General features: G+C 34.0%; 1 protein-coding gene across 1 annotated transcript in view; it reads right to left on the reverse strand.

Moving 5' to 3' along the window:
* The window catches only part of LOC113066023 (contactin-associated protein-like 2), a 314,922-nt gene that overhangs the window by 172,455 nt on the left and 125,639 nt on the right, over positions 1-16,828 (reverse strand). The window contains exon 3 of the mRNA XM_026237587.1: positions 10,094-10,287. Within this exon, the coding sequence (XP_026093372.1) occupies positions 10,094-10,287 (194 nt within the window). The remainder of the gene's footprint in view (positions 1-10,093; positions 10,288-16,828) is intronic.

A 16,828-nucleotide genomic window follows, 5' to 3' on the forward strand; every position in this document is an offset into this window, starting at 1 on the left:
TGAAGATCTCAGCATGGCAAGAAAATGAATTAAGGGGAAATGGGCCTTATCAGAAGTTGAATGAATGTGCTACACACAAATGAAACAAAAGTTTGTGAAGTTGAAAAATATCCGAGTCTTACAAAGAGTGTCCGGTATAAACAATACAAATAAAATAAAATGTAGAATTATAATAAAAAAAATCAAATTAAATACAAATGAGTTAAAAGTGTAGGCTTTGGACAAATTAAAAAATATTTTAATGTAAAGAATAGATTTTGGTGGAAAATTCCACCACAGTACTTTAACAGGGGATCCACAATCCAGTTTTAACATTTATTTAAGTTTTAAGAAATTAAAGCTTGCATCAAACAAAGTACTGATTTAAACTGATTTAAAGTGACAGGTGACAGTAATAATACATATATTAATAATGTTCCAAAACATTTTTAAAAAAATTGCACATAAATGCTGTTCTTTTCAAATTTTATTCAGCTCTTTTAGCTGTTCTTTAGAATTGTAATAATATTTAACAATATTATGGCGCTATTTTACTAACAAATGTTGAGATTGCATTATTGTAGCACAAAAGCACATTAATACAATGCACAAGCACGAATCTCTCCGCTCGCACACTGATTTCCCTTGCTCTTGCACAGAGAGAGTGCGTGCATTTAAAACATATCTCTCCTCTCACTCAAACTGTGTATTGTGCAATCTCAAATCTCTCTGTAGTATAGATATTAATTCTTTTCGCAACATATATATATATATATATATATATATATATATATATATATATATATATATATATATATATATATATATATATATATATATATATATATATAAGTGGATTTTCATGAAAATAAATATATAAATAAATAAATCAGAACTGAAAACAAACACTGTATTAAAAAAAAGGCTCCAAAATAAATGTCCAAACAGCAATGATATTGGAGCATTTATTTACATCTTGCATCATTTACATCTATTTTTACGTTTGATGTTGATTTGAGGAGTTGTTACTTATTATTACCATCATACCAACTGAAAATGTATTGCAATGATCTTTGGAGATCTGATTGGATAAAGCTTTATTTATAGTACCTTTTCAAACAGTGTATACAAAGTAGCCTATTTTACAGAGAGATGCATATGTATGTTTGCAGAAAAGATCAAAATATAAACGTAAAAGAGATATAGTAAAACAAAGTAGCTACAATAACTAGTTTATGTTTAAAAAAAAATAAAAAATAAAAAAGATCAAGAAAATGCCCTGCACAAATCTGTTTTGAGATAACATTTTAAAAGTGCATAATGATAACCTATCATTACTATGCTTATCTATAGTGCATGAGCACAGAGAGATTTGAGAGTGCACAGGACACAGTTTGAGTGAGAGGAGAGATACGTTTAAAGTGTGCGCACTCTCTCTGGGCGAGAGCAGGGTGTATCTGAGCGCGCAAGTCCAGCTTTTTGCAAGTGCAAAGGGAATCAGTGCGCTAGAGATTCGCGCTCGCGCATTATATTTTATATATATTATATGCTTTCACGCTACAATAATGCAATCTCGACATTTGTCAGTAAAAAAAATGCCATACAATATTACTGATTTTACTGTCTCTTTGATCAAATAAATATTGCCTTGATGAGCACAAGAGACTTCCAAAATTAAAATACTGTAAACATATGAATATACTACATACATGCTATTTTAGATCAGAAATATAGTGTGAAAACTCTTGGAACGTCAAAGGAGAAAAAAATCCAGCAGCCAGAATGAGATGTGCGTAACTGGCATAAACTCACAGCGAATAAAACAACTAAAGGTCTTTTCACACAACAGCGAGGGGCTTGCTTCATTTTATAGGCTTTCTAAATGCATGTTTCAGCAAATTAATTGATGGAGAGGTTTTGCCGCCATTATGCAACATACAGGGCTGTCGGACCACATGGGAGGAAGAATATAAGAATTCAGCGTGTGTTTATTCAGTACAAGCGACGGTGCTTTGGAGCTCATTCAGCACTGACTGCAGGGGGCTGAGAAACGGTATCAGTAATGTATGAGCCTCCAAAAGGATCCATCAAAAATCAATTCACAGAAAGATACTTGTGGGGGTGGGGGGTAGGAATCTGAACAGGTCTCACTCCAAGTTGCTGACCAGGAGATTGTAGGGTGAAAAGAAAAGTAAAATGTCCAGAGGTGCGACAAGGAAATGTCTTTATTATTTATTTATTTTATCTACAACATCATCAGATCAAAAAAAAAAAAAAAAAATCACATACTTGCATGGGTTCCTGCTCCAGTTGAGAAGCTACCATTGAGATCAGGAATGCTAACTGATAGCTTTCTCCTGCTATTATGGGTAACCTTCTTGGGTAACATTTAAGAAGTGTGAGAGACGGCACAATCTGGTTGTGACACAATGGGTTACCTGCTAGAGGCTAAAACACAGAGAAATGTCAAAATATGTCAAGCCTCTGAGGAGGTAAACTTGTAGCTTTTACAGAGAATACTTTGCATGACCCCTTAATCATTATGCTTTACTGGAGAAATGTATTTAGTGCCATGATATCTCTACTCGTCTTTTGTTGTTTGATTATCATTAATACCAAAACTTAACTCAAGACACAAGATGAGACCGGGATAAAAAAATAAAAAAATAAATAAAATAAAATTAATACTCACTGACCAAATACATGACTGGAAAAATGTATTTAATTATAAGATTACTCATCTTTTACTGAAGGTCATTTCAGTTCTACTTTCTAAATATGAATTATCATATCCAGTTAAACAACAATATTCAAGCACTGTAAAGTTTTTTTTTTTTTTTTTTTTTTTTTTTACTGACTGGCTCTTAAGACCGTAGAACTGTACGTGAATTGTGAGCTTCCAGAACGTTTAACCTCCAAACCGAAATCCAGTGCTCTCTCTATATTCAAAGTGCAAATAGAAACCATTTTTTCCCAAACATTATCCAGAGCTAAAGAAAATTACAAAAACCTATTATAGTCTAACATCTGTCTAGATATGTTGTGTAGCCTAATTTGCGCGCATCCGGGAGTCACTCGCTTTTGAATGGATGTGCGCACTTTACTTTCGGTTTTGATTTAATGAAACTCTCGGTAGTGCCGAGTGTGCATTCTACAATACAAGACATTAATTTTGTCAGACACTCTGCAACAAATCCTCCTTTGATGTCCCAATGGGCAAATCAGGGTCTTTTTTGTCTGCACTGAAGGAAATTTAAAATAAATAAAAAATAGTCCGGCAAATCCGAGGCCCATGCACACCTGGCTGCAGCCTTGGCAAGCCTGTGCATGAATCTTAGCCTGATGTCACCTGAGTGTTCCAGCTCACAGCCGAACGGGAAACTGATCCACTGCTTTCACATTATAGTCAATCAACAGGAATAAATCATATGGTGTTTCGGTAAAAATTGCATGCTGAGCTCCTCCCACAAAACTGTGGGGTTCTGTCACCTCTTCAATGAACCAAGCAACTGTTCTCAGATACAAATCATTTTCCTTTCTCCTTTGACAGTGTACAATAGCATTTTGTGATCTTAAAATAGTGTAGTGTCTGCAGATTCACATTTCCACAGTTCTGGGTTATTAGTAGTTATTTTGAATTATAATAATATGTCATAGTATTATTGTTTTTACTGTATTTTTAATCAAATAAATGCAGCTTTGTTGAGTTTATTATTAGTATATTTCAAATAAATTACATTAAATCTCACCAGCCCGAAACTTTTGAACAGTGGTATACATTTATGAAATTTGTAGGAGTCATAATCAAATGTTTGCCAAGATTACGTCATGTAACAACACAGTCAGTTATGGTCATCGTTATTCAGCACTCAGTGAACTATGAGAAAAGAACCAGGACCATTTAACGGAAAAACGGGTATACTTTAAGGGATACACAATATATGCACAACCTTGGTTTTCAGCTGATAATTTCGTTTTTTTTATTTTATTTTATTTTTATTTATAGGTATCATTATATAAAACATTTACTACAAAAATGATCACTACTATCACAAATAAATTATTTTTAGTGATACAATTATTATAAATTTGTATATAAAATGATTGCTGTGATTAGTTATTAGAATGAGCAATAATGAATAGTTTCAGATAAAAGTGTTCGTGCTTAACTAAACTAAAGTTAACTAAACTTAAAATTTTGTAATCTCAACAAATTTTACAACAGCATTTTTTTTAAATGCATTAACAAATAAAAATTTAACTTTCATTTACACTTATAAACAATTTTTAGCAAATCTCAAAATGCTGTGATGCCAAAATTTACTTGTAACATTTGACATAAATGTAAATTATTCAATTTAGGCAAAAGTAAACTGTCATACACAGAGCATGCAAATACTCTCCACATAAATCCATAAATCACATTATTTTCTAAAGGTAAGCAAGACAGCATTAAGTCAGAACAGTAAATTCCAGCTGGACAACATTGGAGATTAATAGAATATGTACAGAACTGAACCCCGGGCTATGGAGTTAAAAAGAATAAGCTGAGGCATGCTTATGAAGTAAAGAGGCCACGGTGAAGTAAGGTGATCTGTGGCATTAAGGTTCCAAGATTACTTTAGTCTGCTCACAAGTAATCATGAAGTAATTGAAGTCATTTAAAAAATAAACCAGGACAGGTGCAGTTAAATAGAGTGTCTAATTGTCTTCAGGTAGTGAGCTGTGAGATCAGATGGAATTAGCTCAAGGTTTCATGCACAAATACATTTCAATGGCAGACACACTTTCATTAAAGATCCAGCACACAATACAAAAGTCATAGCTGGGATTGTATCGCTTTCTGTTAGTCAATCAGCTATGAAATAGAATACATAATCTTTTATGGATCCATTCCAAAGTCGTTTGGATAAAAAAGGATTTCAGCAGCATTTGTTTTCACACTTATTTGATTGGCATAAAGTTTAGATGTCTTTGGTTGTCTTTGAAGCAGAAGTCTGCTTTGTTCAGTAAGCTTACTTGATACTAAATGCCTCTTTCCATATTTGAAAAGCCCACAATAATTATTTCAGTCTGTCAATCTTAGTCAAGAATAAATTCATACTTAGGAAAGAGACTGAAAGGCTGTGAGATGATTGGTGTGGAGGTGTTTAGATAAATCTGATCAATTAGACTTCAGTCTTGAACACAAGTCTAGGCATCATAGATAAAAATAAATCTGTTTTTGCATAAACAATCCTAATAAATGGCAACAGAATGAAAGGCAATATAACAGTCTCAAACACTTCACTTTAGTCATTCCACATAACTTTGTTATGTTCAGTAGACTAATTAGTCTAATTACTGACTTGTTGTTCATATGAAAACATGCAAGTGTTGACAAATATTGAACGCTTGTTAAAAAAAGAACACATACAAACATAAGAATACATTGGGGGTATATGGTTGGTTATTGTCTATATATTGTGGCCCAACTGTGTGGACAAATATTTGACTGAAAAATGTAAATACGCTACTGTTCAAAAGTTTTGGATCTGTGAGATTTTCAATGTTTTCAAAAGATGTATCTTATGCTCACCAAGGCTGCATTTATTTGATTAAAAATACAATAAAAATAATAATATTGTGAAATATTATTACAATTTAAAATAACATTTCTATTTGAATATATTTATCATGTAATTTATTCCTGTGACAGCAAAGCTGAATTTGCAGCAGCCATTACTCCAGTAATGTGTCACATGATCTTTCAGGAATCATTCTAATATGCTGAGTTGCTGCTCTTATCAATGTTGAAAACAGCTGTGCTATTAAATGTTTTTGCGGAAATGGTAATTCAGGACTCCTTGATGAGTAGAAAGATCAAAAGAACAGCATTTATTTGAAATCGAAATCTTCTGTATCACTGGCTGTCACTTTTGATTAATTAAATGCATTCTCGCTGAATAAAAGCATTAATTACTTCCCAAAAAACAAAATAAAAAAATCAAGCTTAATTTAAAGACAGAACTTCCCCAACAGGATTTTTATCATCAAACAGACTTAAAGACTAATTAGATGGATGCTAATAAGAGCACTGACAATAAAAATATCACAGCTAAATATATACATATATAGTCTTTAGTAGTAAACAAATAAATAAATAACTTGCTAATTAACAAGCGAGTTGCTGGATGACAAGTTGAATAGCTGACTGGTATGACTCTTCACCCATCTCTATTTAGAAGCCAGTCATTTGTCAAAAGTCTATAGCGCTACATAGTAAATCGAACACCAGGCAATCATTAAGTCATTGTCTGATACAGGCAGAGATGTGCTAGACCAGCTCAAACAAATTTCAAAACACAACTGAAACAAAGACAAATTACCATTCCATGTCATTCTTGACATAATGGGTTTTCATAAAGAAATGCATTTGCTCATGTTTTGTTCAATCTGAGGTTCATTATTATTCCCTAACTAAGTCTGACCTAGAAAAGCAACCAGGTCAGGAATGTCTTCTCACTTCTGTGATGAAAACAACAATGTGGCAGTACAAATGAATTACATGGCCAAAAAAGCAAACATTTTATTCTGAGAAATAACTGCAAATCTGACATGTCATAAATCCTAAACTTGCTCCACTGCCAACTACACATTTAAGAATCGGAGGTAAATGGAAATCAGTCGTCTTATTCATCTTACATCAGGGATAAAGTAAAGTCACAATATTAGATTAGATTGCATGGACAAAGAGCACCTTTACTTATGATGTGAACATAGCTTAGCTTTAAAGGCTATGGACATCATACATGACCACAATATATAGTGGTTTGTCATTTTTTCTGATAAATGGTATATGATCTTATATGGTATATATCTTTAGTGGTATTCACTCTTCCTATTTCTTCTCATAGTCATATCCTTAATCCGAACTGCAATTTAACCTGAACTGAACTTATTTGGAGGAACAATAGTGACAGTATGATTGAACAAAATGGCAGAAAAAAGTCCACAAACCAAAACAGAGTGTTAAAGATGCTGCACATGGCATATAAAAACACAGCAACTAACCATTATTCATTAGCAACACAAAAGGTCTTAATGCATATTCAAGCATATAAAGAGAAATAATTAATGGCAGAGCACAAAAGTGATGAAAATTATTCAGGAATAAAAAAAAAAAATTAAAAATAAAAACTGATCCAGTCCAAAAAAACAAACAAACAAAAAACCCTGAACTGCACTGCATATAAATCAATTGGATGCAATGGGAAAGTCTACTTTTGATTGCTGCTGTAATATTGAAACCATGATTGGTTGACGGGTTATCCTTGAGTGGTGAATTTTGTCAAGAGGAGACATGTAATCAGATTGCAAACTGAATGTAAAAACATATGCCACTCAATCAAGCTAATTTAGCAGGGCTGTTTGTTTGCCTTTACTTGGCATTACTTTTGTCAGTCTTGCAGGCACCAGTTCACTGATGCTACAGTAAATGGCCTATTATACTGCTTTAGCAACTGGAATGATCAATAATTCCTACTTCCGTTTTCTTAGTGTTCAAATACTATCGATCTAGCCTGCATTAAACTGTAATGCATGGTGCCTGTAAATGTTCTAGAGATGCACTGGAATCTAATAAGGGTACCTCACTTCAGAAAGCAGAAAGGAACTGTTGATATTACTGTGGATAATTATTCATTAAACAGTGTTTCCAAACTAGCGTTTTGGGACATATGAGGTACTGACACACACACACACACACACACACACACAAATGCACAAATGTTAAAAGAAGGGTAAAAACTCAACATTAAAGTTTTCAAATGGATTCTAAAAATTGCAAGCAATGAACTGTTAAAATACAGAGCATATTTTTAAGGCCACTTAAAAAAACCACTAAAAGTGACAGTGTATTGCTGATGAAAAACAATTTTTGTGCAATTTAAATAATTACTGACAATCTGTTTGTGAAAGTTACACAGAGAAAACAAAATAGTGATTAATAATCCACATGTCCATAAATTAATTAAACATTTTGATGCACCGTAGTCCCCCCCCCATTTTTTTATTAGATAAAAAAAAAAAAAAAAAACCCTGTGCCTCATTCACCACTCATATAAAAGCTTCTCACTGAAAGACAAAAGCAGTCAGAAGAACACTCATCAAATCACTAAAAGTGATGTAAAGTGGCAAATCAGGGTTTGTTGGGAATGTAGTAAGTGGATCCAACATGCTCTTATAAGGAAACGTCGCTCTAGAGACTTTTATCATGCACCACTGAAATGTCACTCTTAAATCGCATAACTTTCCCAAAATGTCATTCAAACATCAACTTATTCAAGAGGATCAAATCACCCAAGGCTAAAATTTTGGGTGAAAATGAAAAATCTGTCATCATGTCTTCCATGGGACAAAAAGAGCTGTTCTTTTCCATATACTTTTTTTCTTTTTTCTTTTTTTTTACTGTCAGTTTTGAAGAATGACTCAAGCACATTGATATATACAGTTTTCAGAAGCCACAGCTTTTTGTGAGGAACAAACTTTATACCAGATTTATGCCATTACCTGAAAACTTCAGCATAAGCTTGTAAATACCAGTGCTGCAACTATCAATTATTTTAAGTATGTGATCAATTAACAAAATGTAAAAAAGTATTTTTTAAATAAATATCACACTCTAACACTTGCCCACAATAAAAAATAATAATAAAATACATAATTATATATATAGAAAGATAATTTTGTATTATTATTGATTAGTAATAATAATAATAATTAGTTTACTAATTAGCTGTTATACATATGCAGTCATTAAAAATAATATAACATAAATATATTGTTCTTTATTTTAGAAATAACAATTGAAAGTAACATTAATACATAAATTGTCCATTCCACTGTAACCGATTTTCTAACCATCAAAGAAATGGAAGTGAGACCTTAGGACTTGATTTTATAAGTTTAGAGCTGTTCCCTTGGACTAGAGCTTAACTCGGACAGATCAAATGATTCATCTTCTAAAGAGAGCTGAGAATGTCCAGGAGCAACATTTTGGTAGTGCAGGATAAAAGACAATGACGTTTCTCCTCTGAGACCACCCTGTGTGGATTGCTGGTGGGTCCGGCAATAATTCCACTCCTCTCTGCTGTGAGTACTGAGCACAGTGGTACATCAGTCTGAAATCAGTCTGTAAGTCTTTCTCTGGACCTAAGCGCTTCCTTGATTGCTTACTGTTGATTAAAGCACCCAGGAAGAAATCAAGGCATCCTCTTGACTCATTGATCTTCAGCTGTCCTTGTTGAGTTCAAATTTAAAAGAGGTATGCTAACATCCTGCTACCACAACCACCATGCCTTAAGAATATGTAAAGGACCAATCTTGAATTTTAATTTCATTTTCTAACTTGTCATAACATTACAAATATTAAAGATGCAGTTTTCTAATTAAAAAAGCTTAATGTGTAAACAAACTGAACAGCCAATCTCATGCATCCACACCACTAGGTGTCAGTATAATGTGAGAAAACACTAGAATGAAGAAGAGCCAGTGAAATATAGATAAACCCTTTAATCAACAATTAAATTTTATATTTTCCACATACACAACCATTCAAACATTATGCTCAACTGTTCTATTCATTAAAGGATCACATTATCACTGCTTCCACAAGAAAATCAAGAAGCAACTATTTTTTGAGCAGCAAATCAGCATATTAGAATGATTTCTGAAGGATCATGTGACACTGAAGACTGGAGTAAAGATGCTGAAATTTCAGCTGTCATCACAGTAATACACAATTCAAATACAAATGTTTTTTTAAAAAAAAAACTGTAATAACATTTCACAATATAACTATTTTTATACATACTGGTAAAAAATAAGAAATAAAAAATGTATATTCTGAATGCACCGTTAATCAGTTTGAATAAACGCATCTGATAAATATGTAATGTAAAATGTTTTATTAAATAAAACAGCATTGGTATGGTAAGAGATTAAAATAAATAAATAAATAAATAAAGCATCTTACTATCCCAAACTTTTCAATGATAGTGTACGTATATTGTTGAAAGGAGAAAAAAACGTAAGAAAAAATAAAGTCCTACAGTAAATATTAGAGCTTACTCACCCAGATGTTGCCGTCTTGATGGTATGGTTTCCAGTTCCTGCCTGTATCACTGTAGAGCAGCCGGTAGCGTGTTGTCCAATCAGAGCTGCTATATCGACCCTGCGTGGCGATGGCTGAGACCTGTTTTCTGCTTCCCAGGTCGACCTGCAGCCACTGATAATGATCACTGTCCAGCGGAGACCAGCCCCCAGCACCTAGAGAAAGTGCCCAAAAATTACTATATTTTTATATTGAACAAAAGTCTTTGTGGTTGTTTCACAGAGGTGCTAGAGAAAAACAGAACAGCAACAAATGTTTTAATGTTTTTTTAAAAGTACAAATTGCACGTCATACTCTACAGGATAGAGTTTATAACTTAATGAAGATCAGCTTTAATGGTGTTGTTCAAAAGGAACATCTGTATATATATTTTTTTCGTTTCTCTTGGAAGTCTAAGAACAGATTTTCTTGCAGATGTTTTATCTGTGCTTTTAGCTGGAGGCTTTTGGACATTTGTTAAAGGCATATTTGAAGGATCATTAAATGTCATAAAATCCAACCATTAATATTAAAGAAACGATCCCTTTTCAGCCTCTCCCTCTCAACCACAAGGCTCCGTTCTGGCACGTAATGCCTACATCTCACAACCCAGTCAAATCCAATTCAAACATTTTACTCTTTGAATATCCTGTTTCTCTCAAAATACCTAAAATCATGTTGCAAATGTTTCATCTTCTGCCACTTTTATGTCCCAATGGTTGATTTCTATCAATACTAACAGATGTTGACTTATTTTCAGTTTCAGATGGCAAAAATATTTTCAGTATCATCTTTATATATATGTTTTGCATCATTTCCAACCAGCCGTAATTGTTAAATTACAAACTGTGGAAATATTATTTAACCATGACATTTTTAGATTTTTTTTATTTTTTTAAGTCAATTAAGTCAATTTAGTTCCTTAAAAATCTTCATTGCAAACATAAAAAGAATGGTGTTGGCTAGCGATACAATGCAGCAGGCAAAGGGAGAGTCAGAGCAAGGACATAAAGTTAGGGTCAGCAGTTTAGGGTGTCCGGGGATCAGTACAAGACAGAAGCTTAAGAGAGTGTAAAAAGTCAGGGGACATCCACTCCACTGCCACCTGCTACCTGCCACCTGCTGCCGAGGCAGATGTTCTGAAGAGATAAAGAGAGCAGAAGAAGGGCACTTAAAGGGAACACCGGAAGCCCAGAAAGAGAGGAATAAGACGGGTAGCAGAAGACAACAGTTCCTGGAGTTGTTACGGGCCAGATTAAATACATTAAATAAAGAAACACTTGACCACTCCGATAAAACAGCAAAAAACAAAACTGAAGAGATGAAAAATAAATTGCATTATGTTGGTCTAAATCCTGCCTGATGGGACATCTGCACAGCCTAATAGCTGTAGCATGTAGGATTTTGTGATGATAATGCAACTAGGCGATGATAAATCAAATGGCATAATATTTGAATAGTTTACCATCTGCTAACACGCTGACACTGAAAGAGAGAGACTCGCACTCATGTGACTCGTGATTTGTTTTTGTATTGTGTTCCTATGATTTCAGTCACTTGACAAAGTTAATCTGTTTGATTGTTTCTGGATTCAAATATAGATGTTCAAATGCAGACATTATGTCTGCAATACTGGATTCTAATAAAAGATGAAGGAGATACAGACAGCTGTGGGCAAAGCTATATGAATGCTACAGGCAGGGCAGTATCAATGGGAGTTTGCCGCACATTTATTACAGAGTGATCTGTTTGACCTCATAATTAAAATTCTATCAGTACTGTTTTATAATTTTCATGCTTGAAGTTCAGCCTCAGTAATACTTTTTCATTCAGGGAAAGTATCTACTTTCAAAGACCTCCAGAACATCAGTTCTGAACCTATTAAATATTTCTTCTTATGCTCATCAAGGCAATGTTGATTTGATCAAAAATAAAAAATTTAAATAGTGAAATAAATGTTTTCTTGTTTCCACCACAGGATAAAAATGGTATCAGTTCAGACCTTTTTTTTTAAGATTGCAAGACATAAACACACAATTCTGAGAAGAAACATCTGAATTGTGAGATATACTGTAAACTCCTAATTGCAGGAAATGAAGTCATACTTCTGAGATAAAAAGTCACAATTTCTTTTTTTTTTATTCCATGGTGAAGAAAAATAAAAAAACTGAATTGTGAGATTAAAAACTAAGAATTCAAATATCTATAGAAAATGTAATCTTAGAATTGTAAGAATTCTGTTTATTCTTGATTCTTGATTCTTGCAAATCAAGATATAAACTTGATTTGCCAATTCCGAGTTCAAATCTTAAGGTTCTGAGAAAAAGGTCAGAATTGCAAAATATGGTCTGTGTAATGCCTCACAATTCAGTTTTCAAAACCTAAAAAATGAATGCTAAAAAAAATAAAATAAACGCGTATCAGTCTAAAACACCATTTATCTATAGATAGTCTTGCTATATTGTGATTTTAGAATCATTGGAATAAACAAAATCTATCTCTAGCAAAAATAAATAAATAATGAATTAAGCAACATTTCTTTAATTTTGTTAAGTTTTAGCTCTCATAGTACACCATTTATACAGTAATCACATCAGTGCAGATTCACAAACTAGCGGGTATTGTTTGTTACCACAATAATTTTCAAAGTTCATCGCTTCCTCATTTAACACCACTTTTTGGTGCCTTAAAATGCCCTTAGCAGTTATTAACTGTTCATTACAGTAAAGGCAGTTCACTGAAGATGAGGCTATTGTGCAGGATGTATACTATAGCTACAGTGCAGCAATTCAGAAGTACTATGACTAATTTCATTTCATCATCAAATGGCAAATGCCCAAAACATTTGGATGCATCAAACATAAGATAAAATTAAGCAATAATGAATAAAATAAATAGATACAAACAATCAGCTGGACACCAGGATTTCTCTTTTCCAGGATGCTGTTGATGTCATATATATATTATAAAACACCCCAATGTTGGATGTTACGATATGTATATATGTTACTGTAGATTACATGATTCAACTTTTATTTTTTATTTTTTACAGTGTATCCATAATGTATAAAATATATAATAAAGAGAAAGATTGAATTCACTCGGGAAACTGATCTGAACTTTGTGAGAATGCAAAAGGAGAAAGAAATATAAAGTAAGAGAAAGGGAAATAAAGGACATGCATCACTGCTTATATTCCTAATATTGCTCCCTCAATCTTATGCATGGACACATTGGTATTCAGCTGAGCTTGGGGTACATGACTGAAGGCTGGGGGACTGAACCTTCCTTCCCCTCTGTCATTCGCCTCAGTTTTCCCACCTCTCCCTCTCATTAGTTTCCAACAGGCTATTTTGCTTCCCACATACCAGCCAGAACAGCCGCCTGTCCCTTCCCATCTCCAGCTGTGTGGGCCAAACAGGTTTCTGATGAAGCGAGGTTTGACCTTTCCCTCAGATTCATCTCACAGATGAACTGCTGCTAAATAGATGCCCCTCCTGCCAGATGAGAGCGGAGGAAGCCTCAACAAGTCTCAGATCTGATGTCTGGATTTGAGGTGATGCCGAGGGCAGTAAAATGGCTGTGTGCATCTCACATGCCAGGGTGCCATGATTACAGCTGACCTTTAACAGGCCATTTTCTGATGTAAATCCATATGAAAAATGTGAAGTGATAGATGTGTTTCATATAGTGTCAAGGTCTTTAGGAGACTGAGTGAAAGTTTTAAGAATTGCAGATACTGTACTCCTTTGCAGTGAAGAAGAACTACAAAGGATTAAGGACGATTTGAGAAATTAAGGATGGTTAAGGATGATTAAAGACATTAAGGATGATTTGAGAAATGCACCAAAGCGACTGAGGAAAACTGTAATTACTTAGTTATTCTTATTGTAAACTTCTGAGGAGTTAAGTTTCTCCATACAGTCTCTGTTCAAATTATTTAATGTTACTTTTTTATTCTTTTATTACAACAAGATCTTATTAACATCGTATTGTTTGCTATGATTTCCCATTTTGGAGACAGAAATATAGAATTATAGATGAAACAATTAATGCACAGATGGAAAGCCAGACAGACAGACAATAGAATAGGATATAATGAGATAGAATGAGAGACAAACAGATGGACAAACAGACAGATGGACAGATAGATAGACAAACAGAAAAATAAACAGATCTAACAATAGAATGATAGAAAGATACATAGAGCATTAGACATACGGATGGATGGATGGATGACAAAATATAAGAATAGGGTGATAGAACAATATATAGAATGACAGAAGGACAGACAGAAAGATGACAGATAGACAGACAGAGCAGTAGAATGATAGAACTACATAAATTGTACCCTGTTATGATACAATGCCTGCATAAGAAATACAGGATGATATCAATATAACTAACACGCATCAAAGCAGATAAATACCAATCCTGCTTTCTATTGATTTTTATGCTCATTCTATCTCTCTTTTCTCTTCTATTTTCAGCCTTACATTAGTAAGGCTAAATAATGCATCAATGGTGGAGAAAGAATATCGGATGCTGGGATATGGACATTACCTACAATAGTCCTTCATGATGCTGCTCATCTAACTAGAAATAATGAGCCTTCCTCTGTGACATCATCAACCAGGGTACCGCAGCAAAGCTGCACCCTGATGCAAACTTCTAATGCCAACATACTGTCAAATTTATCTTTTCTCAGCCTTCTGGCCCAGTGATATTGGACATTGTCTCAGGGATTGTCCTTAAGGTAATTATATTTAGAAAATAAAAATAATAATAATACAAAATAAATGTAAAAAATGACTGAATGTGATTTCAGTGGAACATGTGCTGTATGGATGTGGATTTCATTAAAGGGTCCCCAGTGTCATTGCTATTCATAATATTGAGTAAAAAAAGGGAAAGAATTGCCATCTATCATGTATAAAAATGTCATACTCCATCGACAGGATAAGGTCCAGACTTCACCCTATTATTATCAGTCATAATGACTACATAAAACTATGCAAGATCGATGGTAACTGCCTATCTGGATGCAAATTCTGGGCAAGAATGACATAAGTGACAGGAATAACCTATTTTCAACTCTGATAAGGCGTCATTAACATGCATCATGGATTTCCTGCAGTAATAAGAATCCAATTGCTGATGAAGCTGAGGGGAAAAAGACACATACTGTACCACTAGACTCAAGCCTGAGAGTTTTTTCAAACATCACTCCCCTAGGCATCTCTAAAGTACACAAGGGTTAAAAGAGAAGAACCTCCGTGGTGCACAAAGCTGTCATTTCATTGATATGAAGCCTCATGTATGCAGACTGGCAGGGTGGAGAACGCTCACTGGACATAACTCTGTGGCTTCAGAGTGACAGGGAGCCCTGTGTCGCTGATGGAGGCAGTGCCAGAGGGCATATCCCACTGCTTATACTCACAAACCCCACCGGCCTTCAATGAGAAAGGTGGCTGAATGGAAATGCCGGCCTTATACACACATGCAACCTGCTGTTATTACAGTTGCTGCCAATCTTATGTCCCTTTGTGCTGTCTGAACTTTTAAGTCCCTCACTAAAGTAATCAATCTGGTTATATTACACAAAACCAAGCAAACTATAACTATTTTCTAGTTGTTGAACATACAGTACCATGCTACTAAATACTGTATGTTCTATGGGAAGAGGACATTAAAGGAATGGTTCACAGAAAAATAATTATTCTGTCACCATTTATTTACCAATATTTCAATATCCACAATAACCACATTGATATCAATCAACAAATAAATCACTAATATTGTCCGCAATAGACAACATTCAATATGGTAGTAATGCATTGTGCACACTTACAAAAAAATATGCAAAAAGTTTTCATAGAATAATGACCCGAGCCAAGCTATGACAGAATGGTCATTTTTCTGTGAACTGTTCCTTTGAGGTAAACTGCAATATATGTACATGAGCATAAACAACTGAAAAATGCATATGCATATAGACATGCCATCAACACCAACTTATTCATGCAAAGGCAATACTGAATCTCCTCAAGGAAGAAAGATTTGTAAAGAGCTTACACTGTGCCTCTCAGAAGGATTTGTAATAGGAAGCATAGTTACAGTAGCGATTAATATTACAGTATTTTGTGTACATAATAGAGCCCAGTGACTCATTGAGCTTAGAAATAACATGCAATTTAAAGCCCATCAAACCCATGGCCTTTACAGACTCCCACAGTGAGGTTCATATATAAAACATCCATTTGCATCCGAATTTGTTCTCCCCTGAGAGCCTACATAGCAAAAAAAATAAAAATAAATAAAAAATAAAAAAAACACCTCTATGCACATTTAGCAGTGGTTTATTTCTTTCTGCTTTCTCCCTAGTAAAATAAATAAATGAAAACATGATCTCGTTCCATCAAATATACCAAACTAAACTAAACGTGTCCTACGAGAACTTCCATTTTAATTAAATAACATTTTTAATGAGTGATGAGGAACAAACTGAAAATAATAAATATGTGAACTGTGCACAATCTCACCGAGATAAATCACAGCGATGGCACATCTGTTGTAGATTTTCGCTCAATTAGTCTTAAGCACATAGTGTTTTACAAAGCACAGTTTGGCATAATGGGATGAGCCTTTGTAGCCCAGTAATTCACGCAATAATTCCAGGCTGGAGTTAGTGAAGTAATGACTCTGCGGTGCCATATA

Source organism: Carassius auratus, chromosome 49 (assembly GCF_003368295.1).
Source record: "Carassius auratus strain Wakin chromosome 49, ASM336829v1, whole genome shotgun sequence".
NCBI lineage: Eukaryota > Metazoa > Chordata > Actinopteri > Cypriniformes > Cyprinidae > Carassius > Carassius auratus.